The sequence below is a fragment of the Trichosurus vulpecula genome, chromosome 1 (assembly GCF_011100635.1).
Source record: "Trichosurus vulpecula isolate mTriVul1 chromosome 1, mTriVul1.pri, whole genome shotgun sequence".
In the NCBI taxonomy this organism is placed as follows: domain Eukaryota; kingdom Metazoa; phylum Chordata; class Mammalia; order Diprotodontia; family Phalangeridae; genus Trichosurus; species Trichosurus vulpecula.
The window spans coordinates 503,955,966-503,982,729 of NC_050573.1; the positions used below are offsets into that span (position 1 = coordinate 503,955,966).

The 26,764-nt window shown below is 35.7% G+C and overlaps 1 protein-coding gene across 1 annotated transcript; it reads right to left on the reverse strand.

Moving 5' to 3' along the window:
• Nucleotides 1-22,559: 22,559 nt before the first annotated feature.
• On the reverse strand, nucleotides 22,560-24,374 carry LOC118840725 (probable ATP-dependent RNA helicase DDX43). Its single transcript, XM_036748074.1, is given in 1 exon segment — nucleotides 22,560-24,374. A coding segment is annotated over 1 exon segment (1,815 nt).
• Nucleotides 24,375-26,764: the final 2,390 nt, after the last annotated feature.

The following is a 26,764-nucleotide window of genomic DNA, read 5'->3' on the forward strand; positions in this document are numbered from 1 at the left end:
TATTCTATTAAATGTACCCAAGACATATTACATATATAGTTGTTCTCTAACCTTGCCTCCTTTATGTCATTTAATGATGTTTAGAATTCATTTGTAGAATTTCAGAAATCATAGAAATAAAATCACAAAATCTCAGATTTAAGTGTCCTTAGTCTTGTTAAGATCACTAAATGTCCTTAGTTGGACATCTAGGCCCCATCACACACAAATAAAAACAATATGCTCACCTTCTCATCTATTTTTTTCCTTGAAAATCCCTAGTCAATAGAAACAAACTTCCTCTTGCCCTATATCCTATGGTAGGCCTTCAAATGTGTGAGGGCATATTTTTTTTAAATTCCTAATTTTTTAAACTGATTCTAGGAGAACCAGATTTCAAGGCCCATAATCATCCTGGTTGCCCTCCTACAGACACTCTCCAGATTATTTGTGTCTTTCCTAAATTGGGGGGCCTAGAAGTGAACCCTGTACCCTAAATGTAGTCTAACCTTGACAGACTATAGTGAAACTATCAACTCTTTACTCCTGGCCTTGCTAAATTAATCATAAAATAGAATTAAAAACTTTTTTGCCATATCATAATGTTGACTCATTTTAAGGTTAAAATGCACTTAAATTCCCAAATTATCATCCAATGAATATATTGTAGCCATGTCTCTCTGACCTTTTGCTGATGAAGTTGATTTTGAATCCAAGCATTAGACCTTGTACATTTATGCCTATTAAATTTCACCTTTTTCAATTCAGAAATCACCTTTACAATATTCCCAACAAAGGGACTATTGTATTGTGGTACAGAGGAAAGAAAACCAATCATGGCATCATATGACCTGGGTGCACATATTAGGTCTGCCACTTCTTAGCTATGTGAGTTGGTCAACTCACAAACTCCCAGGGTCTGAGATTTTTAACACATAAAATGAGAACATTAGACTAGGTGCCCTTTAATTTTCCCCCATTATCTCATTGCCCATATACCACATTCTATCTTCTGTCTCAAACCTTTGTATGTTCTTCCTTCTCAGTTTAAATTCACAAAATTCTTAGCTTTCTTGAAATCACAGGTCAGGTGCCATCTCTGACATGAGGCCTTTCCTGATGATCCCAGCTGTTGGTTCTCTCATACTCAAAATTATGTTATACCCCTGTGTATGTTCTTTGTATTTACTTTTTTTTCCATTGCACTCACCTCACAGGTTGGTCGAAAGGAATAAGATATTTTCCTGCAAAGAATCCTCTTACTCCCTCCCCCCCCTTTTAAAACATTTTCCTCCTCTGGCATCTCTTCTTTCCATCCCCCTCCAACCTTATATTGTCTTCTTGAGGACTTCACTAACCTAGAACAACCTACTCCATTCTAATCTGCCCAAACTGATCTATCCTCTGTCCTATCTCTTCCCTACTTTTGTTTAAAACAAAACAAAGCAAGTTTCAATGATGTCTTTAGTTTTTACATCACAATCCTTTCTGAATATATACCCAACTGACCCCCTGAACTGAATCCTCCCTTATAAGGAAGTAAAACTGCCATTTATCAAAACCAGTTGATATATTGATGCATCTGTCCTTGTAAGGAACATTCTACTCCTTTGTGTGCCCCTTCTCCCTCAACTCTTCCTGCTTAAATCATTCTCAAACTTCCTATCCCTAAATTAAATCTCTATTTTTATTTACAATTCCAAAGTTGTCAACTTCCTTGCCCTTATCAATCACCATGATTCCTTCTTTTTCTTCACTTCATTCTGTTCTCCAGAGGAAAATTCATTATAGAAACATCTTCTAAAAAGTGGATAATATGAAAAGGAAGTGAATTAGTTCTATGAAAAAGGCATGTATGGAGAGGAAGATTTATTGTATCAATTGTCCTCCCAAATATGTGGTTGTTCTTCAATGAAGTATATATATATATATATATATACATATATATATATATATATATATGTGAAATGATAGTGACAAGAATTAGATAATGTGAATAGATATAGACAGGTCACATAGTCTTCATTAGTTACAAAATGTCCATTCAAATTTGATCTCATATTCTTAATCAAAGGAAGTAAATAGTCTGTATCTATTTCATTGATATGTTGGAAGAGATACTCAGAATTGAATCTTTATATTTTGTAGAGAGAGCATTAAAAGGCTTTAATCCTCTCATCAGAAACCAGTAGTGTCAAGCTTATTAGGAATAAACACAAACACAAATTTGGCTTTTTCCTCAGACAGAAGGTAAATGGTTTAAAACAATATGGGAAAATCTGTCTGTACATTTGGGGTCTTATGATAAGTGGGTCACATGACCATGCATATGAAAGAAATCACAGCTTCTCCCAGGATTTATAAACAGCAAACAGTGTGCTAATTGGATCCTAAGAATGTAAGAGTCATGAGCTTATCCTTCCATTATGTCCAGCACTAAACCTTCCAGCCCTGAACTGATTATACTATAAGATCTGTCAATGTATGACCTTGTCTAATAATTGATAGACACTTGGTAAGATGCATGATAAATTCCAACACAGCATCTCCTACATGGCAGCTTCTTCAGATATTTTTTTCTGAACTTCATTCAACTGATGGATGCCCAAAGTCACAGACTGACTCACTCTCTTTCTGAAAATTTAAATGTATTCAGACCCAGAGGTGGGAGCTTCAGTCTAAATCCTTTTGAGATATTTATGGCTGTGATTCAATTGATGGAAGTGTAAAGTTTAGGTGCCTACTCAGATTGAGAATGCCAACATAATGTCACCTCCACTGAACTCACTGCCAAGTGAGCTCTTTCTTTCTAGTAGTCCCTCTGTGGGCCACTCTTTTCCTCTTTGTCCTGTGTGTATCTACTTTTAGTGATACCACAAATGTTCTGATAGTAGGTACCCTGCTATCCCAGTACCCAAAAAGTGACACATGTTGTCTGGTTCAACAAGGTCCTATAACAAAGGAAAAAAGACTTCAATGTGAAATATACCCATCCCAGGTACAGGCTTGCCTAGAAAGCTATGACTCATGGCTTATATCCAGATAAGGGGAAGTATACACTGCCCTTGACTCAGGGGAACTCAGTTATTTTTACACTTTAGGGCCAACATGAAGAAAACATTCCCTTTAGCATTAATAATAAATTCTTTTAAAAAATCTTTGCTGGGGTGTTGAATAGGTTTGTACGTGTCACATCAATATCTTGACCAAAAGAACATGTATTGTTTTATTCATAGGATCATAAATTTAGATCTGAAAGAATTTAGAAATAATGTATGTTAACAACCTCATTTTACAGTTGAGGAAATGGTAATTTGGAAAGATTAAGTGACTTGCAAAGGTCACATGGTTAGCAAATGGCAGAATAAAGGTTTAATTTCAGTGCCTCTGATGACAAATCAATCACTCTTATCACTGTACCACACTGCCTCATGGATATTTATTTTATAACTGCTAGCATACAGAGGTCAATAAAACTTGGGGAACTTGAACTCATCCAGATTTTCAATCACTGGTCTTCCTATTCCTCTCTGTTTCATGTAGGGCAGCATGGTGCAGCGGATTAGATGCTGAATATGGAGTCAGAAAAACCTGGTTATAAATCATACTTGAAACACACAATAATAATGTGATCTGAAGTGTCAAAACCTCCCTGAGTCACAGTTGCCTTATCTATAAAATGTAGATAATTATATTTGGACTAACTACCTCACTAAAGTTGCGGGGAATAAAATGTTTACAAACCAGAAAGCATTGTATATGCATAAGTTATCAGCACCTGGATTTTTTGGTATTGCATAGACAAAATGTATATTATTTGACTGTCTCCACTTTCACTCTAATATTTAACTTACTATATATACAATTGAGGCCTTGCAGCCTGACATTTGGCTGGCACACATCAATGAATTGGATTGTCCAGAGAGGATTCTGTTATTTCAATCCACTAGAGTACCATTTAGTAAATTACTATTCTGATTCTCTGGAAGGTAGCAGTGCAAACTACCAGAATTAATGCTTCTCCCAAAATACTTGACTTATTGAATGAGACTGAATGAGTGTTAGGGAGTGTGACTCATGGATTACATAGAAAAGTAAAAAATAATGATAATAACATTGTTATAGTCTTAAAAAAATCACTGGGGACAAAAATCAGAGGCAGCTAGGTAGCACAGAGTATAGAGCACTGGCCCTGGAGTCAGAATGACATGAGTTAAAATCAGGCCTCAGACACTTGACACTTACTACCTGTGTGACCCTGGGCAAATCACTTAACCCTAATTGCCTCACCAAAAGAAAGAAAGAAAGAAAGAAAGAAAGAAAGAAAGAAAGAAAGAAAGAAAGAAAGAAAGAAAGGAAGAAAGGAAGGAAGGAAGGAAGAGGACAACCACGAATACTACAACAAATACATTTTTCAATTTTTTTTTCCTAAAAAGGGAAAAGTTCGAATCAATGCAAAACGTAGAATCTCAATATCTCAGAGATGGAAGTGTCTTGAGAAAATCTCACCCAACTAACAGCTTAGCAATAATATTCTCTATGAAATGACAGATAAGTGATTACCTTATCTTACTTACAGACTTTCAGAGATGCTGTAACTATGTCCCAGACCACAAGTCAGCAGTAATAATAATAAAATGTATCATTGCCATGTCAAAGGTATAATGGGGACTTCTAAAGCTGAAAAAAGCATTGGGCTGGATTTGGAGTTAATTCTTCTTTCTATGTGCTTGCCCCTAAGTTCTCTTATTGTCAGGGCCATCATTTACATGCATTCCTAGGCCCCTTGGTGTAACAAAATGCCATTGCAGCTTTAACTACAAGCACTCTCTGACCAATTCTCAAAAGTAGCCTAGTAATTGCTAAATGATGAAAACTTGAGATAAACCATACCTCATCAGAACATAAATGCTCGGCAGAATTGAGGAATAAGACTTAGTGAATCCTTTGCCTATGTCTTATTCTACTTGATCACATAGACCCAGCCAAAGTGAAAGATTTGCTAAAATAAAAAGTTTTGAGACATCTAAAATTAATCCGGTGTGATTAAATGTGTCAGCAATGAACATGTAGAAATAACCTCAACTAAAATGATTGTTTGGTAAAAAAATAAAATTAAAAAGGAAGATGGGATTGCTATTTCTGTCAATGAATAGCTGATTGATTGCAACTGATCCATTCCTCTTTTTATTAATGAGTCCCGACAATTTCATTAAACTAATGTACATTCATTGCACTTTAATTCTCTTGATGAGCTCATCATTCAGTTCTCCTCAGAATAACAGCAAGATTGTGAGGAAGGTTAAATGAAAGAAAAAGTATAAAAGAATGGATGGATTGTTGGCATGCCTACTTCTCAGCTCCAACAAAGACAAAAAGAAACAAAATAGGGCTGCCAAAATGTAATATGATGTCCTATGAAATGTCTCATGATCCCAGACTTTTTCTTATTACATGAAACATGGAATTTTATAGTCAATAAGTTTGCACTGAACTGATAAATTAAATTAAGTAGGCAAACTGGTCCAGCATTTCTATTTCCAACACTTTGTGAGAGTTAATTTTCAAATGCCAAACCAAGTTCCTAGAAAATTTCTGAGTTTTATGCAGTTTAGAAGATATTTCACACTCACTCACATGCCTGTTTAGTACATATTTTGTATAAAGCAATCGAGATGAGACTCTAAGAGATACATTGAGTAAGACATGGTGGCTGCCCTCACAGAGCTTATGATTTCGTAAAGAAGGCAGGTTGATTGCATAAATAACCACAATAAATGGTAAACAGTGAAAAAATCTTTAAGATTGGTCATATATGTGTGTGCTACATATTACATATATGCATAAACACATACACATATGCATAATCATGCATGCATGCATACATACATGCATACACACATACATACACAATGCCCTAGATATCCTACAATGGAACTAGATAAATAATAATCCAATTTATTTGGAGAAACTAAACAACTAGAATATCAGGGAAATGATGAAACAGTAGTCAGAATGAAAATGGAATAACACTTCTAGATGTGAAACTGTATTATAAAGCAACAATTACCAAAATCATTTGCTACTGGTTAAAAAATAGAAAAGCGGATCAATGTAAGAGTTTTGAGAAGTACACTAGAACCTGGGTTTAAAAGTAACTTGGTTTGCATATGCCGTGCTGGATGAGGAAAAATTTTTTGCAAAATTTATCTTGCAGGACTAACAAAAATTCTCAGTATTAACATTATGTTTGGACTTGCATGGCTCACAAAGGGGTGAAGCTCAACTAGGGCAATGCTTTTTGTTTGTTTGTTTTTGCTTTCATATATCAAACAAAGGAACCTCATGTTGGTATACCCCATAATCATCCTCATCTGAGGAGGAAGTTGAGAGGTCAGAGGTGAGATGTCAAGTGAGATTAGGGAGGTTTATCAGATGTGGAAAAAAGTGCAAAATTTTGTTGAAAAACATCATCCAAATAAGGCCTTAGCAATGAAAGCCACTAATATTTTTAACAATAATACAATGTCACATTTCCATGACATTCTGAAAAAAAAAACATCAAAAGCAATGTTGTTAGATAGATTACTAGTCAGAAGCCTAGGTAAAGGAAAAAAATAAGTGAGTCGAAACATGAAAGTGATTCTAAAAAATGAAAAATAAGTGAAGGCAGAAGTGTTAGTATTACTTTTAGTGAAAGTAGCATAGAGAGAACACTCCCGATGATGAAATCCCCGATGTTCTTGTGGAAAGAGATTCTCCTTCCAAACAATAATTCTTCCTCCTCCTCCTCCCTCTTGTCTCCTTCACGCCAGCCACAACTCTTCTCAAAGGTAAAAGGCAGGTTAATTTGTTTTATTTTCGGTTTATATTGTGTAATAATCATTGTTATTATATTTCAGGTATATTGGGGACAAAAAACTTACTTAAAATTATCAATAATTATTTTTATATAAATGCTTTTGGGGATGTGGTACCAACCATCCAACTTCACCTTATTTCCTATGGGAAAATTTGCTTTGCAATACGAACAAATTGCATGATGAATAGAACCTCCGAACGAATTCAATTCGTAAACTGAGGTTCTCTTGTATCAGAAGTAATAGAATTCAATAACCCAGTATTCACTTAAACCCTAAAAAATATATTATCCAGGGAAGAAATCTCTATTGATTAGAACCTTTCAGAAAACTGAAAAGACAGTCTGTTAGTGACTAGACTTAGACCATCATTTTAGACAATAAATTCACAATTAATATGTGTTCTATATATTAAAGACCATACTATTAAAAATTAGGAGAAAGTAAGATCTTACAACTTTCATAGCTATGGGTAAGAGATGGAATCTTAATAAAAAGTGGGTATAGATAATGGTAAAATATAAAAATAATTTTCATTATATGAAATTGGAAATGTTTATGTTAAAATTAATTCATCTCTAGGAATAAAAGGAGAACATAAATTAGGACTATGTTTCTATCAATCTATCTATCTATCTAATCTATATCTCACATCCTATTATTGAGTTTAGTTTACAAAATACATAGACAAGGAACAAGAAATATTATACATATATTTATAATATGTATTTATATGTGTGTATAAGACATCCTTCATTAGATGATAATTAAAAGATATGAACAAGGAGTTCTCAAATCAAGATCTGAAAACTACTTACAAGCATATGAAAGAATGACTAAAGTTGCTAACAATAATAAATGCAAATCAAAACAACCTCAGATAACAAAAGTTTGAGAAATAAGTGAGAGGAGATCAAATGTAGGCAATGAATATAGGTAGTATTTTTTTCCCTTGGGAGAGGAGGAGAGATACTGGATAGTAGCTAGAGAGGATGCTAGAGTCTAATAATGTTTTGGAGGATATGAGGGAAAGAAGCAGAGAAAAAAAAACTATAAGATTGGGAAATATTCAAGATTGGGGAGAGAAAGGCAAATTTGTGGTTAATTGGCTGAAGAAGAACAGAAGGAATGGGATGAAAGATACAATTTGGCCTTTATAAGGAGAAGGGCGTTGGTAAAGGTTTGATTTAGTGAGAAGAATGGCTACCTTCCCATCAGACAGTAGAATAGGGGATGATGTTGAGATATTATAAGGTACAGAGAGGAGAAAAAAGGGTACTCATGATGAATGACCCCTATTTCAGCATTAAAGTAAGAGATAAGAGCTGCAGATGAAAGCATGGAAGAATGGGTGGTGTGAAAAACTTGAGGAGAAACTTTGGAAGAGCTATTGTGCCAAATGGAATAGAGACTCAGCAAGAGAAGCAAAAAGAATGGCCCTTCTGTAGCTACAAGTATTCTAGGCTGGATAGAGTGTAGAATTCACAGAGGGTACTAATAGAAAACACACCTAGAAAAGTGGGGGGGGGGCAGAATGAAGTTTTTGACTGTCAATCTAAGAAGTTCAGATTTTATTCGGTAGGGAATGGGCAGCCATTGAAGTTTTTTGAACAGCGGTGTGACATCTTCAAAATATCACATTAGGTGGATTGAAGGGAAACAGAGGAAGAGATAACAATTAGGATTCTATTGCTATGATCAATACATGAGAAGATAGGATCTGAAATAGAATGGAAGTAGGAAAAATGGAAAGGAAGGAATATATAACAGAGACATTACACAGGAAGAACCAACAATAATTACAGACTGATTGAATATGGGAATTGAAAGAAAAGGAAAGAAGTTTTTATAAAAGCCTGTTTACAGACAGAAATAGGGTTTTTAGAAGGAGGAGTGATTTGATTTGGGGAGTGAGAAGCACGAAGTGGCTGAATTCAATTATAACCATTTTCAATTCAACTTAATAAGCATTTGCTACATTCTGCCTATATAAACAACACTATACCAGATATTAGGAATATAAAGAAAAAAAGAAGGAAACAGGCCCTGCCCTCAAGGAGTATACATTCTACTAAAGAACATGGTATAAAGAAAGATGCATAATTACAAAGTAATTTTAGGAGAGAGAGAGAACCCTGATGGAGTGCTAGACTTGGAAACAGGAACTATAATATCGAAATCATGCTTCAAACACTAGCTGTGTGACCCCAGGCAAATCCTGAGGTTCCTTAAGCTTACGAATGAGAAATATTACCAGTTTTTAGCTCCCATGGTTATTGTGAGGATCGAATGAGATAATGTATATAACTATTTCATCATCTTTAAAACAAGATTTAAATTTCAGTTGTCACTGCTCCTGCTACACAAATGGGGTATCAGAAACAGATTATTATTGTTAGTATCATTAATAACTTGGGTATCAGAAATAAATTATCATTATTAAAAAAACTGGGGAGTGTCAGGAACAACCTTCTTTAGGAAATGGTACCAGAACTGATCCTTAAAGAAGAGAGAGAGAGAGAGAGGGAAGGGGGGAGGGAGGGAGAGAGAGACAGAGACAGAGAGACAGAGAAAAAGACAGAGGGTGTGTCATGGTATTTTCTTAAATAAGTAAACCATTTTTATCCAATCTGGTTGTTTTCTTGGTCTGAGTTTCAGTATCATGACCAAAATTTTATTGCCTTTGAAATACTAATTAAATCTTATTTTCTCCTAATTTTAATAGTATGCTCTTTAATATATAGATCACATATTAGTTGTGAATTAATTGTATAAAATGATGGTCTAAGTCTAGATACCAACAAACTGTCTTTTCAGTTTTCTGAAAGGTTCTAACAAATAGATATTTCTTCCATAGATAATATTTTTTATGGTTTAAGTGAATATTGAGTTATTGAATTCTACAATTTCTGATACAGTAGAACCTCAGTTTATGAATTTAATTCATTCTGAGATTCTGTTCATCATATATATGTTTATAACAAAAGAGATTCCAAGTGGTGGAAGTACATTCTAAGCAGGGAGATATCCTTTGTAAAAGCAGAGTCACAGGACTGAAATTGTGTGAGGAGAATAGGACAGTTTAACAGGAATAAAGATTGTGTGGAGAAGAGTCATGTGTAATGTCTGAAGTGGTAGACAAGAGCTAGATAAATGCCAAACTTAGGAGTTTGCATTATCTTAGAACCACTAAAGATTTGTGAAGGTAACTTACTGGTAGGCTATTTGAGTCCAAAATCGTGATTGTAGCCCAGGTGAAGTTTAGTCTCCAGAGCCTAGCTACATCTTCTCCTCAGGCTTTAAGAATACATTTGAGGAACCAGTGTCAAATTTCTAATTCCTCCAGCTTGAGCCCCCTCCCATATGCCTTCCTGCAAGATTATTAAAACATCTTGTTCTGTAAGTAGTCTTTTTTTATCTTACTTATTTTTAGGAATGGATACTTACTAAAGTAAGCACAGGCTATAGAAAACGTCTTCCCCCTCCAAAGGGTAGGGGGATTTTGTGATATATATTTTTCACAAGCATAGAAAGAATACAGTCAAAAAAGGGCTCAAGCTTAGAGAACATATTTGGCAAAAGTGTAACTCACAGCTCATGGTAGCCTAAAAGTCTATCTGTGGGGTGCTCACAAATTTCTCCTTAGGAATAGTGAATTCACATCCAGTTTGTCCTTGACTGCTGATGGAAAGAATATCAACAGTTGACCTAGGAACTCCATTTCAGTCCCAATGGGAAGATGGGAAGCTCAAAATCCTCTAGACCCTTTGAAACTAAATGGTCTTATTTATGGTCAAATGGGGGAGGAAGGGAGAGCAAACCAACTCTGAAGCTTTAGCTTCTCATCCCACCTCCCCACTACCTGCTTTCTTTCACCACAGGAACTCGCACCCACAGAGATTGTACTAGAAACCAGACATTCCAGTTTCTAGAATTTTTAGATGATCCCTGTGACATGGCTAAGTTTCTTCTATCCAAAAATATTCTTGTTCAAGCAAAAGCCTTTGAGCAATTATTCTAACATCTATAAATGATTGATTGATTGTTTGAGACATGTTCTCACTGATTTAATGTTCAAAGCTACTCATGCACATGAAAATAGTACAAAATTATTTATCTTTGAGATTGAAGAAATGAAAATCAATCTATTGATGTTTATACCAAAATAAATTGAAATTTGATTCAGTCAGGGAGGATAGAAAAATTCTATAAGGATAATTATGTATGGTCAATTCAATATTTCTTCTGTTTGGGCCCATCAGCATTGTAAATAAGCAAGCCAACATTGTCACAAAAATATAATAAACAAGCTAGATGGCAGATTGGATAGATCGCTGAACCTGAAGTCAGGAATTTGTTCTAAGAAACTTCTTCTAAACTGTGTGATCTTGGGAAAGTCACTTAAACTTTTCTTTGCCTTGGTTTTCTCTTCTGTATAATATAGTTAATAATAGCATGTGCCTCCCAGGGTTCTTAAGAAGATCAAATGAAATAGTATTTGTAAAGTTATTTTAAAGGAAACCATAAAGTGTTATATAGATGCAAGCTGCTATTAGTATTATTATTCCTATCATCATCATCATCATCACTGGCATTTTCAGGCTTTATTCACATTTTTTTGTTATAAATATTCCATTACAATTAGTTTTCAGGTAAAAAAAAATATACTGCCACTCCCATCACCTCTCCATGCCTCCTCTCCCTTCAAAAACTATCTGGAAAGATTCAAACTGTAGCTATATTTTATTAGGCCAAACAACCTGAGTACAATCCTGATGACAGTATATATAGCACAAAGCATAAATTTGGAATTTATCTCATTAATTGAATAGGCCTGACCTCAGATTTGTGAAATAGCTGGAACTCATCTTTGTCTTCCGTCTCCTTTTTGCGTCTGTATTTCCCTTCCAGTCATAGAATGATTGAACAAGAGTGTATTTACAAATTATCTTATCTATCTCCTTGATCCTTGCTTCTCTATATCCAAGAGCTTTATTTTTGCTTCCCCATATCCGATAGCTCTCTACATAGGATTTTGCTCTTTGGCAGTATTTCCCAGGAATGTTATTTTCCTTAACTTCTATATTGCCTTGCTACTTCCCAACTTGACTTATTCTATGTCCCATTCTTTCAGGTCATATTCTGTTCACGGATTCTTGGTCAAGAATAGTTATTAATGTGATAATGGATTAACGATGTGTTAACCCTAATATAATTATTTGCAATGTGATTTCTCGAGGTGGTGCCTTAAACCAAGGATGGATGAACCTTTGGTTTGGAGAAAAGATTTTGTTCTTAATGATATTTCATCTGACCCAAGAATAGTGCTATTCTCTTCACTGAGGCTTCAGCCAGAGAAATAATTCTCCTGGTTGATTTCTGGAGGCATCCTTTTTAGACTGTAATGTTAAAGGTTTAAGGATATGAAGAAAAATAAAAGAGTTTTTAAACAAGTAATTAATAGTTAATTAGTATTTCAAAGCCAATAAAATTTTGGTCATGATACTGAAACCCAGACCAAGAAAACAGCCAGATTGGATAAAAGTGGTTTACTCATTTAAGGAAATACCAGGACACACTCTGTCTCTTTCTCTGTCTCTCTGTCTCTGTCTCTGTCTCTCTCTGTCTCTCTTTGTCTCTCTCTCTCTCTCACTCACTCCTCTTTCTTTGTTTCCCTCTCTCCATGTCTTCCTTTCCTCATAATCTTTCTTTCTCTTCTTTCCATTTATTTCTTTCCTCATCCTTTCCTTTAACATACTATAATATGAAATTGAGTAATACTCTAAAATATTGAATATTTTAAAATAAAATGTATATTAAATTTTCTTTAAAAATTTAAGGGGTATTTTTTCTTATTCTCTTTAAAACAAAGTTTTAAAAATCTAAATGCCCCAAATCTATCTAATCTTCAATCATTTTGTATTTCAGATTTGTCTTTGATCATTTGGCTTAGTGGAAATTTATAGAAAAAAAGCTTCCCTATTTCTGCTTTAACCTGAAGGCATGGGGGGGGTGCGGATTTGGGACAGGTGGGCCTTTTGGCACTCTTCAAATCACAGCAGTTAGGCAGCTGCCTACCCTGCCAACATATATACCCCACATGTCACTGTACAGTGACTAATAAGATAAAACAGGCCAAGAAATCCACATCTCTTTGCGCCTGGTTGACACAGCCTTAATAAGGCCTCAGCAATCATTCCCCACAATGTAATACATGGACTTTACTAAGGGAGGAGGTAGCCAACCAGCAGAAACAACAAAAGCTAATTCATTATCTGATATCGGTGCATCAATTCATCTGCCCTGTCTCTTTAATCTGGACTATGCGCGCGCCTTCAGGGCAAAAGTCTTGTCTCCTTTGTTTTGTGCAACCCAAAGACAGAATCAATGCTTGATAAGTAATAATAATTAATATTGAATCTTATTCTCTGGGCTGTGCTCCCAGTATTGACAGTGTCAGAGAGGATAATGTCACACAGAGCTACACACAAGTTACAGTTTTCTGGCTAAACCTCGTTATGAAGCCAAACGAGGAAAAAAGGCAGTTTCTTTTATATTTCGGTATTTAGTACAGTGCTTGGCACATAATAAGTGTTTTATAAATGCTTTTATTCTTCAATTACTCACTCATTCATTCATTTGTCCATCCATTCATAAGGACAAAATCTTGAACGGTGTATTACCAAAAATTGTTTGTTTCTTTAAGAAAAAAATATGACATTTTTATGATGGGAGACCATCATTTGGTGAGTTGATCAATGAGATATGTCTGTAGGAATTTATATCAAATGGGAGAATTTTCCTGTAACAAAGAAAATGGCTCCCTGGCTGGAGGGCTGTTGCCTGGTGTCCTCAGGATCTCATATGGATGTCATCCAATGGCGTTCAACGTTCCAAGCTCTCTTTTGCTTTTCTGATTCTGATGCAAATCGTGTTTTATCAATCATTAAATCTTATTCTTTAGGGATATGTTCATTATGTAGTTACCATTCCTATTATTTTACCTTCTTCATTTTGACCAAGTGTGACTAAATCTGATGGAACAGGAGCATTCAGCCTGTCATATTCCCTTCAGCTCATCTCTGTAGTAATAACTAATATACCATGGATACCACTCAGGGAAAGTAGAGAGTCAAGGATGTCAGTCCTTGTCCAATTCAGCTAAGGCCATTAAAATTTGGGCCTTGTTGAATGGAATTACAGTAACTGAATGCAGTACCATTTTTTTTTTAAAAAACACAAGTTGGCTCCAGACTAGGACTTTACACTTTAATTCTATAGCAAACCAAATCTTCTGGGCAGAATATGATGCTGACCAAGGATATCAGCCCACCTGCTTCCATCTTATCAGAAAAAGAGAACATCTTTTTCAATGTTTTATTTTAATGCACTCATTAACAAGTAAAAATAAACTCAAGAAAAAAAAAGAATGGAATACATATGTGCATGTGAATACATAAACATACGCATACATATATGTGCATGTATACATACCTCGAAGTTTTTCTTTGAGTACTTGTTTACATCTATGTGTGTATATATGATGTATTATGCATGTACATATATTTTTGCATATGAATGCATATGTAACATATGGGGCATGTATTTTGTCCATATACACATGTGTGAGGAATTTTGTGTGTACGTACACACAACCATATATCGAGAGAAAGATATTTTTCTTTGGATCTCAAGATATGTTTTATTGTTTATAAATAGAAATAAAAAAATAAAAAAATGGATCTGTTTTGCTTTGATAAAATGAAGGTAGATAGGAGTTCTTCAGTCAGCATTTTATCATATTCACTAGATTAGGTTCATTCTGAAAATCAGTTATAAAGTCAAAGTCTGCATCAAGTTATGTTAAAATTAAACATACAAATACATATATATATACATACAATATATGCACACACATAACACATATGCATATATACATGCATCTAAACATGTTGTTGAGTTGCTCAGTGGATAAAACACCAGAACTGGAGTCAGGAAAATCCTAGTTCAAATCCAGCCTTAACCCCTCATTAGCTGTGTGACCCTTGGCAAGTAATTTAAACCTATTTGCCTCACTTTCATCATCTCTAAAATGAACTGAAGAAGAAAATGGCAAACCAGTCCAGTATCTTTGCAAAGAAAACCTCAAAACCTCACAAAGAGTCAGACATGAGTGAAATGACTGAACAACAAGAACAATAACATTAACGTAAAACAAATCAAGATATTGACCATGCATGAAAATATGTCATATTATACCATCAGGTACAAGATACGTTTGGTCATTCATCATTCAAAGACATGAAAGTTCAGTGTTTTAGTCAACATTCTGAGATCTTTCAGAAATCTTTCCCTTATATTATTGTGGTCACCCTATAATTTTTTTTTCTGCTGGTTTTGATCTTTTTTGCATCAATTCTTACAAGTTTTGCTAGTCAGGTGATTACCTTCAAGCTTTCTTCAAGCTTAAAGGACACACATTCACTTCACAAGCTAAAACTCACCATACTGCTAGGGCAAATGGAACTTCCTGGAAAAGAAGTCCTACATGTTGGAAGAGAGGAAAGAAGGGAAAGGGAAATTTTGCTCTTTTTTAAATGACCCAATTAAAATGGGGAAAAGGGAGGACCTAAGGATTTGTTGCATGATCTCAAGTACAAGCCCCTTCAGTGATGGCCAAATATTTTCCTTGGGCATTGCAGAGGGAGTCCCATGTACCCTTCATGGGATGACCCCTGCAGTCCTATCCTCAAGTATGCTTTGTGTGGTAGATTTGAACCCTGTAACTATTTCATATGCCTACTCTCCCTGAATATTTTTAAAAGAGGGTTAGAAGGAACTACAAACAGAGACGATTGACAAATATTACAAAAAAGGAAAATGACTATATCTGACAATTAGGAACTTATTAATGGTCCTTTCTGAAAGAGCTGTCTGTGTGCAGTTTGATCATCAACTTGTTGGAAGAAATGTCAAAACCAATATCAAATGAGAAGCGAAGATAAAGATAAAAAGATGTTGCATAGAATTATTATGAATTCAGTTTGACCTATCTGAACGATCTGGAAACTATGGAAAGTGGAAATATGACGCACACACACCCAAATTCCCATTTGTTAGACACATTTATCTAAGGCAAAACTACCAATACAACGAGACACTATAGCTAAGAAAGCTATAGTACCACCTAAAGCACCCCAAAAAACTATAGTGCAAGCAGTCACTTGATACGCTTGCCAAGATACGAGCTATAGTTGACAAGAGAAGAACTGCTCTAGAAATCAATCTTATTTGTAAAATATGTGGAAGATGACTGAATATTACAACTTACATCACCTTCCAAAGCAGTGCAAAGTAATTGGTGGGAAAATAAACTTAGCATGAGACTCAGACTAAGAGCACTTGTAAACAAAAATGAAATGAGCACTCCACCAAAAATGTAGATGTCAGCATTTCTATAATAATGCCTAAAATTAATAGAGTGCTTTAAAGTTTGAAAATCACTGTCTATACATTCACTCAATCTTCATAATAACCCTATGAAGTAGGTCCCATGGGTACCACTATTGCCATTGGTAGGGGAAACAGTGGATAGAGCATTGGGAATGGAGGCAGGAAGACTTGAGTGGAAATTTGATCTCAGATATTTACTAGCTGAATGATTCTGAGCAAATAACGTAACCACTTTTTGCCTCAACTTCCTAAACTGTAAGATGGGAATAATACTGTTTACTTCCCAGAACTATTTTTATATTTGTGAAACACTTAGCATATTGTCCGATACATAGTATGAACTACACAAATGCTTATGCCCTTTCTGTCATATTTACTGAAAAAGAAATCTGGGCCAAGGAAAATAAAATTGTTGGGATTTTTTTGTTTGTTTGTTTCAAGGAAATTCAAACATGACCCTTTTTCAGATAATTTTCTGTGTGTTTTTAAGAAACTTATTCATAAGAATAACAAGAATGGAACCTAATTGATGCTTTAATAAGAATAACTTGTGACATGAATATCTGTTAAAGATTACTAAATGAAAAGGACAAAAATGTTTGTAATTTGCTCTTATGTAATCAGGTAGCTTTTATATCAAAACTAAAATCAAAACTTGACATGTTTTTCTGATAGTCCAAAACTTCTTGAAACAATGAGAAAGTCTAACAATAAATTAAGTATATTTCCTATGTTAGAACAAGTTGACAATTTTAAACAAATGTTAACATTTAGTGATACTTTTACTTTGGAAGAAATGTGATTCATAAAAATTAAAATTTCAAAATTTCAAATTGAACAATCACCAAAATAACCAGTATTTCCCTATATTTTCTAGGACAGGATTATAGAAGAAAAAAATGTCTGTGATTGTATAGCATTGCTTTTGTTTTTATAAATTTCATAAATTAAATTTGTAATTTTTGTTACTGGCCTGCTTATCCATGATTCTTTTTGACATTCCTTCTTTATTTCCTATTTTGAAGGGTTTAGTAACTTTATCCCTATTTTTTTCTCACTCTCTCATATCCCCTCCCCACCGGAAAAAAAAGGGAAATGAAAATTTTGTAACAAATATACTCTGAAAAGCAAAATAAAATGCTATCATTGACCATGTTCAAAAACACATGTATCATTCTATATCTTGACTCTATCAATTGTCAGGATGTTGACAATACGTCTCATTTTTGGTACAATAGAATCATGGCCAGTCATTTCATTGATGTGAGTTCTTAAGTCTCTCAAAGTTTTTCTTGTTTTTGACAATGATATCCTTATAAGACATTTTTTTTCTTTTAAATCTGCTCATTTAAGTCTGTACCAGTTCACATAAGTCTTCCCAAGATTATTTTTTTCCTGAAACGATCTCCATTGCCATTACTTATACCACAAAAGTATTCCATTATATTTCCATAACATCATTTGGTCAGCCATTTCCTGATTTATGGGAGTGTCCTTAAGTATTAATTCTTTGTCAGCACACACACACACACACACACACACACACACACTCATACATGTACACATGCATACACACACAGAGACACATGAATACACTTTTTTCCTCTCCATTGAGTAATTATTAAAGTTCTATTATATCTATCTTTTTTCTAAAACTTTATTCAGAGCCAATTTGTTTATTATTTATATTTTTTCTACCTCTGTCTAAATCTGAATAGGGAACATTGAGGATCCTGAATATTATTGTTTTACTATCTATTTCTCCCTGTATCTTATTTGGTTTTGCTTTAAGTATTTAGATAATATGTAATTTGATGCATATCTGTGTAGATATAGATATTCATTTTCACTGTCTATGGGGTCTTTAAGCATAATGCAATTAAAAATATATCTCTTTGCTCATATTGTCTAAGATCATGATTGGTAAGGTTGATTTTTTTTTTTAGTTCAACTGAGCATAAGAAATTTTGATCCAGCCCCTTACTTTTAGCGGGTGAATATTCGTATTTCAAGTGTTTCTTATTAACCACATATTGTTGGCCTCAGCTTTCTAATCTGTTGTGTTAAACTCTTCCATTTATATGTGAATTCATACCATTCATATTCACAGTTATAAATGTCAAATGTGCATTTTCTTCTACACTACTGTCTTGTATAATTTTCCTCTTTGCTTCTATCCCTTTCTTCATTTATGCTCATAAGAACATAATAAAATCATGCATAGACCTCTGTCTCATTTAACTGCTTTATAACCCTTTTGAAACATCAGTTTTGAAACTCTCTAATCTTTTTTCTCCTCTGAATATGAAATTTCTTTCTGATTGCTTACAGTATTTTTTTTTCTTTGACCAGAAATTTATGCATTTTGTCTGAGAAAGCCTGGAAGCTTTTATTTTCATATTAACTTTTGTACGAGATGACTGGCGAATTTATATGATTTTCTTTTTGCGTTCTTCTTCTGAGTGGTTTTGTTTTGAGATTTTTTTTGACATATGGTATCCAAGTTCTTACTGTGGTCAAAGCCTTTAGGTAGTCCAAAGATTCTTAGATCATTTTTCCCCTTGACCTGTTTTCTAAGTTAGTTTTTGTTGTTTGTTATTTTTATGTGAGATTCAATAGAATCTCATTCTTTTCACTTTATTTTAATAATTTTTATTGTTTCACGCAGGCATTTCTCTTTTATGCTTTATAATTTTCAAAGAGTCTGTGATTTGGGTAAGGTTTTGCATATCTTAAACTAAGGTATTTATTATCCTTCATTTAGAGATTTCATTTTTCCCCAATTCTTTTGTCTTGCACTCTTAATGTATTTATAAGTTCATTTTAACTCTTCATTTCTTCATTCTAAGAATTCTAGTTGTTGTTGGGGTCGGGCTGTTTTTGTTTGAGGCTTTGCTTTTATTTGCTTAGATATATTCAGTTTAGGTCTTGGACCTCGTGGGCGCTAAAATAGAACTTTATCAGTTATCTTTTGTTGTTTACTCATTTTCCCAAGCTTTGCTTACTTAATTATTGAGACTGTGTTTAAATAACAGGCTTTGTTTACCTCTGAGAGAATATGGTGTCCTTTATTGGTCCTGATAAGTGTTATTTGGGGTTGTGCCCTTGCTTTCTCCAAGTATAGGGTACTATGTTCTTCAAGGATCTCAAAGATAACCTAACTCAAAAAGCTGCAAATTTTCAGCATATAGTTAACATACTGATGGCTAGATGTCTTCCTTCCTCTTCTAAACTCCGTCAGCTCCTGACCTTAGCTTGCTCCTGTGGGACACCATTTCAGGATTACCTCTGGTCAGAATTCTAGTAGATTGCTTCTGATTCTGTCCCCTGTTCATCTAGCAGGAAAGCTCTTTAGGCTCATTCTTTGACTCATTTATGAGCCTGGTTTACTCAGCTGCATTCTCAGGCCTTCTTTGAACCTATTCTAGGGTCAGAATGAGACTGATACAGGCTTGTGCTGTTCACAATTGTCTCATTCTAGGTTGTCAAGCTCTAATATCACACCATGGGTCAGAGTGATGCAACTTCTCCCTTGCCCTTGTTCTGTGTTTCCAGCAATTGTACATACCTGAAGATGGTGAAAGCTTGGCCTGTGGCTTCTTGGTTACATCACCAGCACAGTGCCTCCAGATATATGGCAGTATTTCCTTGTACTGACCTGGGCTGGATAATCAATCTGCTATGGCTTCCCCTTGAATTTTCAAATTTTCATTTAGCCTGGTATTCTTCCACAAAGGTTGTTGAAAGAGTTGTAGCAAAGAACTGAGCTGTACTGCTTCTATTTAGGTGATGATTTCTGTCTTTTTTCCTACAGTGTTATTTTTTTCCATTGTTAACAAGCTAATTAATTATCAAATGAAAGATTCAGTTCCAGAATTTCCTGACTTTAGGTCTCATTCTCTTTATATTGCAACAAACTAGACAGTGGAACCTCCACATATGGATCTGCACATCTCAGAAGCTGATATACAAAGAGAGAAAAAACAGTGAAAATGTAAATGTTAATGTCCTTCTAGCCAAATTATTTTGTATCTATTTTATTTCATATACATTTTACATATAGGTATACGTACCCATTGTCTCAAGCAGCTAAACAAGCTCCCTCAGAGTAGGGATTGTTTCACTTTCTTTTTTTTTGCAGAGGGAAGGTAGAGCAATTTGGGTTAACTGACTAGCCCAAGGTCACACAGCTAGTAAGTGTGTCAAGTGTCTGAGGCCAGATTTGAACTCAGGTCTTCCTGACTCCAGGACCAGTGCTCTACTCACTGTGCCACCTAGCTGCCCCAATTGTTTCACTTTTGTATCTCCAGTATCTTCACAGTAGGTGGCACATGTTATTTAACAATCATTTGATTGACTGAGAAAATATTGTGCTTAGAAAACTAATAATCAATGAAGAAAATAAGATATATGATTAATCATCTTTACAAAGTGACAGGTTGCAAAATAAGTCCATGCAAATAATTATCATACCTCTAAGAGTAGAAATATAGATTTAGTGCTATACTAATAAAATTGCCAAGTAAATATTTTATAGAACTGGGTCAAATCACAATGAAATGCACTGGGGGGAAATGAAACAAAAAAAAAAAACCATGAAGGTTTAGAATAGGGATTCCAAAGGGTTGTGTGTGTGTGTGTGTGTGTGTGTGTGTGTCTGTGTGTGTGTCTGTGTCTGTGTGCACGCACACATGTGTGTGTGTGTGTATGTGTGTGTAATAGACCCATTTAGCAGTCTGGTGAAGCTTATAAATATTTTTAATTAAATTTCATAGATCCCATGAAACACATCCATGTACCCCATGTGGGGTATGTGGGTAACAAGTTTAGAATCCCAGGTCTACAGGTAGAGCCAAAAGGGTGAAATAAAGGAAGGGACTTATCTGAGTTCTTCCCTGAAACCCTCCAAATAACTTTTAAAAATGACTTTATACAAATCCTAGAGCAGCAGAACCAAAAAAAGATGGGGGGAAACAAATTTCCAGCACAAGACATCTTGGAAGATCAGTAGGAAAGGTCTATTACACAAGAGTAAGAGAGGAACGTAGTTCAGCACAGGCCATGCCAGTGCAGACTGGGCCGCAGCAAAACTGACGCAGGGCATGGGATCACTGAATCAGTGGCAGCAGCAACAGCATTTTCCAGACTTCTCAAGGCACAGATGCCAAAGACAGCTCAAAAGGTCAGCAAGAAAGGTCTGTCTCATCCGGATGAGAGTAGAGCACAGTCCAATGCAGGCCACACCAGGACATCCCTGGCTGCAGCAAACTAGGAGCAGGTCTTGGTAGTGACTGAATCAGCACTGACAGAGGGAGCAAACTGTCTGTTTCTAGAGCAATTAGCCCACAGATAGTAAAGGAGGGCGGAATTGGTCAGAAGATTATAGGGGTCTTTTTTAATTTAATTTTTTTAATATATTTAGTTTTCAGTATTGATTTTCACAAGAGTTTGAATTACAAATTTTCTCCCCATTTCTACCCTCCTCCCCGCTCCAAGATGGCATATATTCTGGTTGACCTATTCCCCAGTCAGCCCTCCCTTCTGTCACCCCACTCCCCTCCCATTCCCTTTTCCCTTCCTTTCTTGTAGGGCAAGATAAATTTCTCGGCCCCATTGCCTGTGTATCTTATTTTCTAGTTGCATACAAAAACTTATTTTGTTGTTGTTTTTGAACATCTGTTTTTAAAACTTCGAGTTCCAAATTCTCTCCCCTCTTCCCTTCCAACTCACCCTCCCTAAGAAGTCAAGCAATTCAACATAGGGCACATGCGTATCATTATGTATAACCCCTCCACAATACTCATTTTGTGAAAGACTAACTATATTTTGCTCCTTCCTAACCTATCCTCCTTTATTCAATTTTCTCCCTTGACCCTGTCCCTTTTCAAAAGTGTTTGTTTTTGATTACCTCCTCCCCCATCTGCCCTCCCTTCTATCATCCCCCCCTTTTTTAAATATACTTTTGATTTTATTAAACAAAGTACAAAAATGTTCTAAGATGTCTACATCTTTAAACATTATATCGACGATTGAACTGTCCCTTTACAGGCAAGTCAGATTTTCTCTACTTCCATTCAGATCTGAGCTTTCAATGTTCAATCAGAAATTTGTAATACTCTTTGTTTCCTCACAATATATTAAAAAAAAAAAACAAATCCCATCTTTCCTCCAGATGTCCTCCAGCTTGCTAACTGTTCAGCTTTTGCTAAGTTGAAAGTCAACATCCCCAAAAGTAAGTTGTTCTCTGGATTGTATATGCTTCCAAAATCAATAAATGTTTCTTGTCCTTACACGAGTTCTTGCTATGTTTCTTTCTTCATCTTTTTTCTGCTTGTGTTGTTTATATCGTTCAGCCATTAATATAAGCTCGTTAGGAATTTCGTGGTAGGCTCTCTCCAAAATATTGATTAATTCACCAGCTACTTTCCAATCATTCCTAGTAAGTAGAGTAATTGATTCCCCTGTATGCCCAGCTCTTCCAGTATGTTCTACTCTGTGGACATACTCTTCAAGGTTCCGAGGAAAATCAAAGTTAAAAACATGGGTGATATCTAAGACATCAAGACCTCATGATGCCAGATCTGTAGTTATCAATATTCTTACTATTACTGTTTTAAACTCGTCCAGTGCTCATTCATGATCACTTTGTTCTCGATTACCATGTAATGACTGTACAGGTAAACCCTTAATGCTCAGGTCACTGGATATGTCATCAGCACTAAGTTTTCTGCCCACAAAAATAATTACTTTATCTTCAGGCTTCATTGATTCAACGAAGGAATGTATAAGAGCAGGTTTCTCTTGTTCTGTGGTTATGATTATTTTCTGCTTTACATTATTCACAGCAGCGAGATCCAGGGTTCCAACATAAACAATCATTGGATCATTCAAATATTTTTGTGAAACTCGACGTACAGCATCAGGCCAAGTAGCACTGGTCATAATAGTTTGTCTATCTGGCCATACATCTAATAAAATCTTCATTATTTGAGGTTCAAACCCCATATCTAACATTTTATCAGCCTCATTTAGAACCAAATATGTGATGCTATTCAGGTTGATGAATTCATTCATTTGAAGGTCATTGAGTCTACCAGGGGTAGCAATGACAATATCTACACCCTTAGTAACATGTTCAATCTGACCTCTTCTGTCTCCACCACCATATATACAAATGCTTTTAATTCCTTTATAGGTATATTTTTTACATTCACTCTCGACTTGTAGAGCCAATTCTCTGGTTGGTGTCAGCACAATCATTCCAGGACCATCCCTTTTCTCCTCTGGCTGCAGGTCAAGATGAATAAATCCTGGCATTATATAGGCCAAAGTCTTTTCTGTGCCAGTTTGGGCGATGCCAATTAGATCAATTCCTTTTAATATTATTGGCCATGCTTGTGACTGTATAGGTGTAGGTCTTGTGAAGCCCACTTTCTTTATATTAGCCACAACATCAGGATACTGATGAAATGCATCTTCAAATGTACATACTGGAATGGGAATTATATGTTTTTAATTTTCTCTTAAGTCATCAGATGTTATATTATTGTTTTCTTCCCTCCACTTATCTACTTGTGTTTGTGACATTAATTTTGTCTTTGAAGATTCTATGTAGAAATCTTTCTTAATTGGAGGAAGACCGTCCCACTTTGTTTTAATGTAGTAGAGGTGGTCCTCTTTAATAGCCTCCCAGTCAATCACTGGCACTTTTTTTTCTGGGCTATTTTCATTACAAGATGATTTCAAAGTGTTTCCAGTTTTTGTGTCCTCTTCAGAAAAATTTTCAATTTTTTGTACTATTTCCTCTATCATTAACTTATCTGATTTCTGGTTCTCCTTGTTGCCATATATTCTGGTTTCTGATTCGAGATCCCCCTTTATTATCTGAATTGTAGAACCCATTGATTCCTGAATTTCCTTTATATTTGTTCCACCATGACCTATGACCGCCCCTACCACGGAGTTGTAGAGTTTAAAACAGAGTGGCACTTCTCTGTAGCAGGAGCCTCGGGCCCAGTACCCCAGGACTCCCAAGGGCCCTTGGGAGGCTCTGCAGGCACCACCCCCACTGCCACCCCCCATTGCCCCTTTTTATCTTCTTCCTCCTTCATTCCTGTGGGGTAAGAGAACCAATTGAGTGTATATGGTATTCCCTCCTCAGGTCTAATCTGATGACAGCAAGTTTCACTCATTCCCCCTCACCTGCCTTCTCTTGTCTTCCTACGGAACTGCTTTTTCTTGCCACTTTTATGTGACATAATTTACCCCATTCTATCTCTCCCTTTCACCCTCTCTCAATATATTCCTCTCTCATTGCTTAATTTGATTTCATTTCTTTTAGATATTATCCCTTCATTTTCAACTCACCCTATTCCCCCCCTCTCTCTATCTCTCTCTTTCTCTCTCTCTCTCTCTATGTATATATACATACATACATATATATGTATGTATATATATACATATATCGATATATGTATACACATACATATACATACACACATATATATGTCTGTATAAATATATATATATGTGCATATATATATATGTGTGTGTGTATATATATATAGATATAGATATAGATATAGATATGCATATTCCCTTCAGCTACCCTAATACTGAGGTCTCATGAGTAAAACACATCATCTTTCCATGTAGGAATGCAAACAAAACAGTACAACATTAGTAAGTCCCTTGCGATTTCTTTTTCTTATTTATTTTTCTTGATTACCTTTTCATGCTAATCTTGATTCTTGTTTTTGAAAGTCAAATTTTCTATTTAGCTCTGGTCTTTTCACTAAGAAAGCTTGAAAGTCTTCTATTTTATTGAACATCCATATTTTGCCTTGGAGCATGATACTCAGTTTTGCTGGGTAGGTGATTCTGGGTTTTAATCCTAGCTCCATTGACCTCCAGATTATCATATTCTAAGCCCTTTGATCTCTTAACGTAGAAGCTGCTAGATCTTGGATTGTTCTGACTGTGTTTCCACAATACTCAAATTGTTTCTTTCTGGCTACTTACAGTATTTTCTCCTTGATCTGGAAGCTCTGGAATTTGGCGACAATATTCCTAGGAGATTTCTTTTTGGGATCTATTTGAGGAGGCAATTGGTGGATTCTTTCAATTTCTATTTTGTCCTGTGGCTCTAGAATATCAGGGCAGTTCTCCTTGATAATTTCTTGAAAGACAATGTCTAGGCTCTTTTTTTGATCATGACTTTCAGGTAGTCCAATCATTTTTAAATTATCTCTCCTGGATCTATTTTCCAGGTCAGTGGTTTTTCCACTGAGATATTTCACATTGTCTTCCATTTTTTCATTCCTTTGGTTCTGTTTGATAATATCCTGATTTCTCATAACGTCACTAGCTTCCACTTGCTCCAATCTAATTTTTAAAGTAGTATTTTCTTCTGTGGCATTTTGGACCTCCTTTTCCATTTGGCTAATTCTGCCTTTCAAGGCATTCTTCTCCTCATTGGCTTTTTGGAGCTCTTTTGCCATTTGAGTTGGTCTATTTTTTAAGGCGTTGGTTTCTTCAGTATATTTTTCAGTATTTTTTTGGGTCTCCTTTAGCAAGTTATTGACTTGTTTTTCATGGTTTTCTCACATCCTTCTCATTTCTCTTCCCAATTTTTTCTCTACTTCTTTAACTTGCTTTTCCAAATCCTTTTTGAGCTCTTCCATGGCCTGAGACCAGTTCATGTTGTTCTTGGAGGCTTTTCGTGTAGGCCCTTTGACTTTGTTGACTTCTTCTGTCTATATGTTTTGGTCTTCTTTGTCACCAAAGAAAGATTCCAAAGTCTGAGACTGAATCTGGGTGCGTTTTCGCTGCCTGGCCATATTCCCAGCCAACTTACTTGACCCTAATTTTTTCAGCGAGGTATGACTGCTTGTAGAGTAAAGAGTACTATGTTCCAAGCTTGGAGGGATGCACTGTTGATTTCAGAGCTATTACAGCCAGGTCTGCCACACCAGCACTCCTCCTTCCCCAAGAACCCCCAACCCGGACTGGACTTAGATCTTCAGGAGGCTCTGCACTCCTGCTCTGATCAGCCACTTAATTTCTCCCACCAAGTGGGCCTGGGGCCAGAAGCAACTGCAGCTGTAGATGCCCCACCTCTGCTGCCCCCAGGGCAGAGGCTGAATGGCAAACTCTATCCCCCATCCCCAGCAGCTTTTCCCCACTAACCTTCTCTGTTGTCCTTGGTGTTTGTGGGTTGAGAAGTCTGGTAACTACTGCAGCTCCCTGATTCAGGGCACTCGGGCCCGCTCCACTGGGCTCCTGTCTGGTTTGTTCGCATGGCCCATGCTGGGTTCTGCTCTGCTCCACTCAGCTCCCAGCTCCATGTGGGATAGACCTTACCCAGAGACCATCTAGGCTGTCCTGGGCTGGAGCCCTGCTTCCCTCCACTATTTTGTGGGTTCTGCAATTCTAGAATTGGTTCAGAGCCATTTTTATAGGTTTTTGGAGGG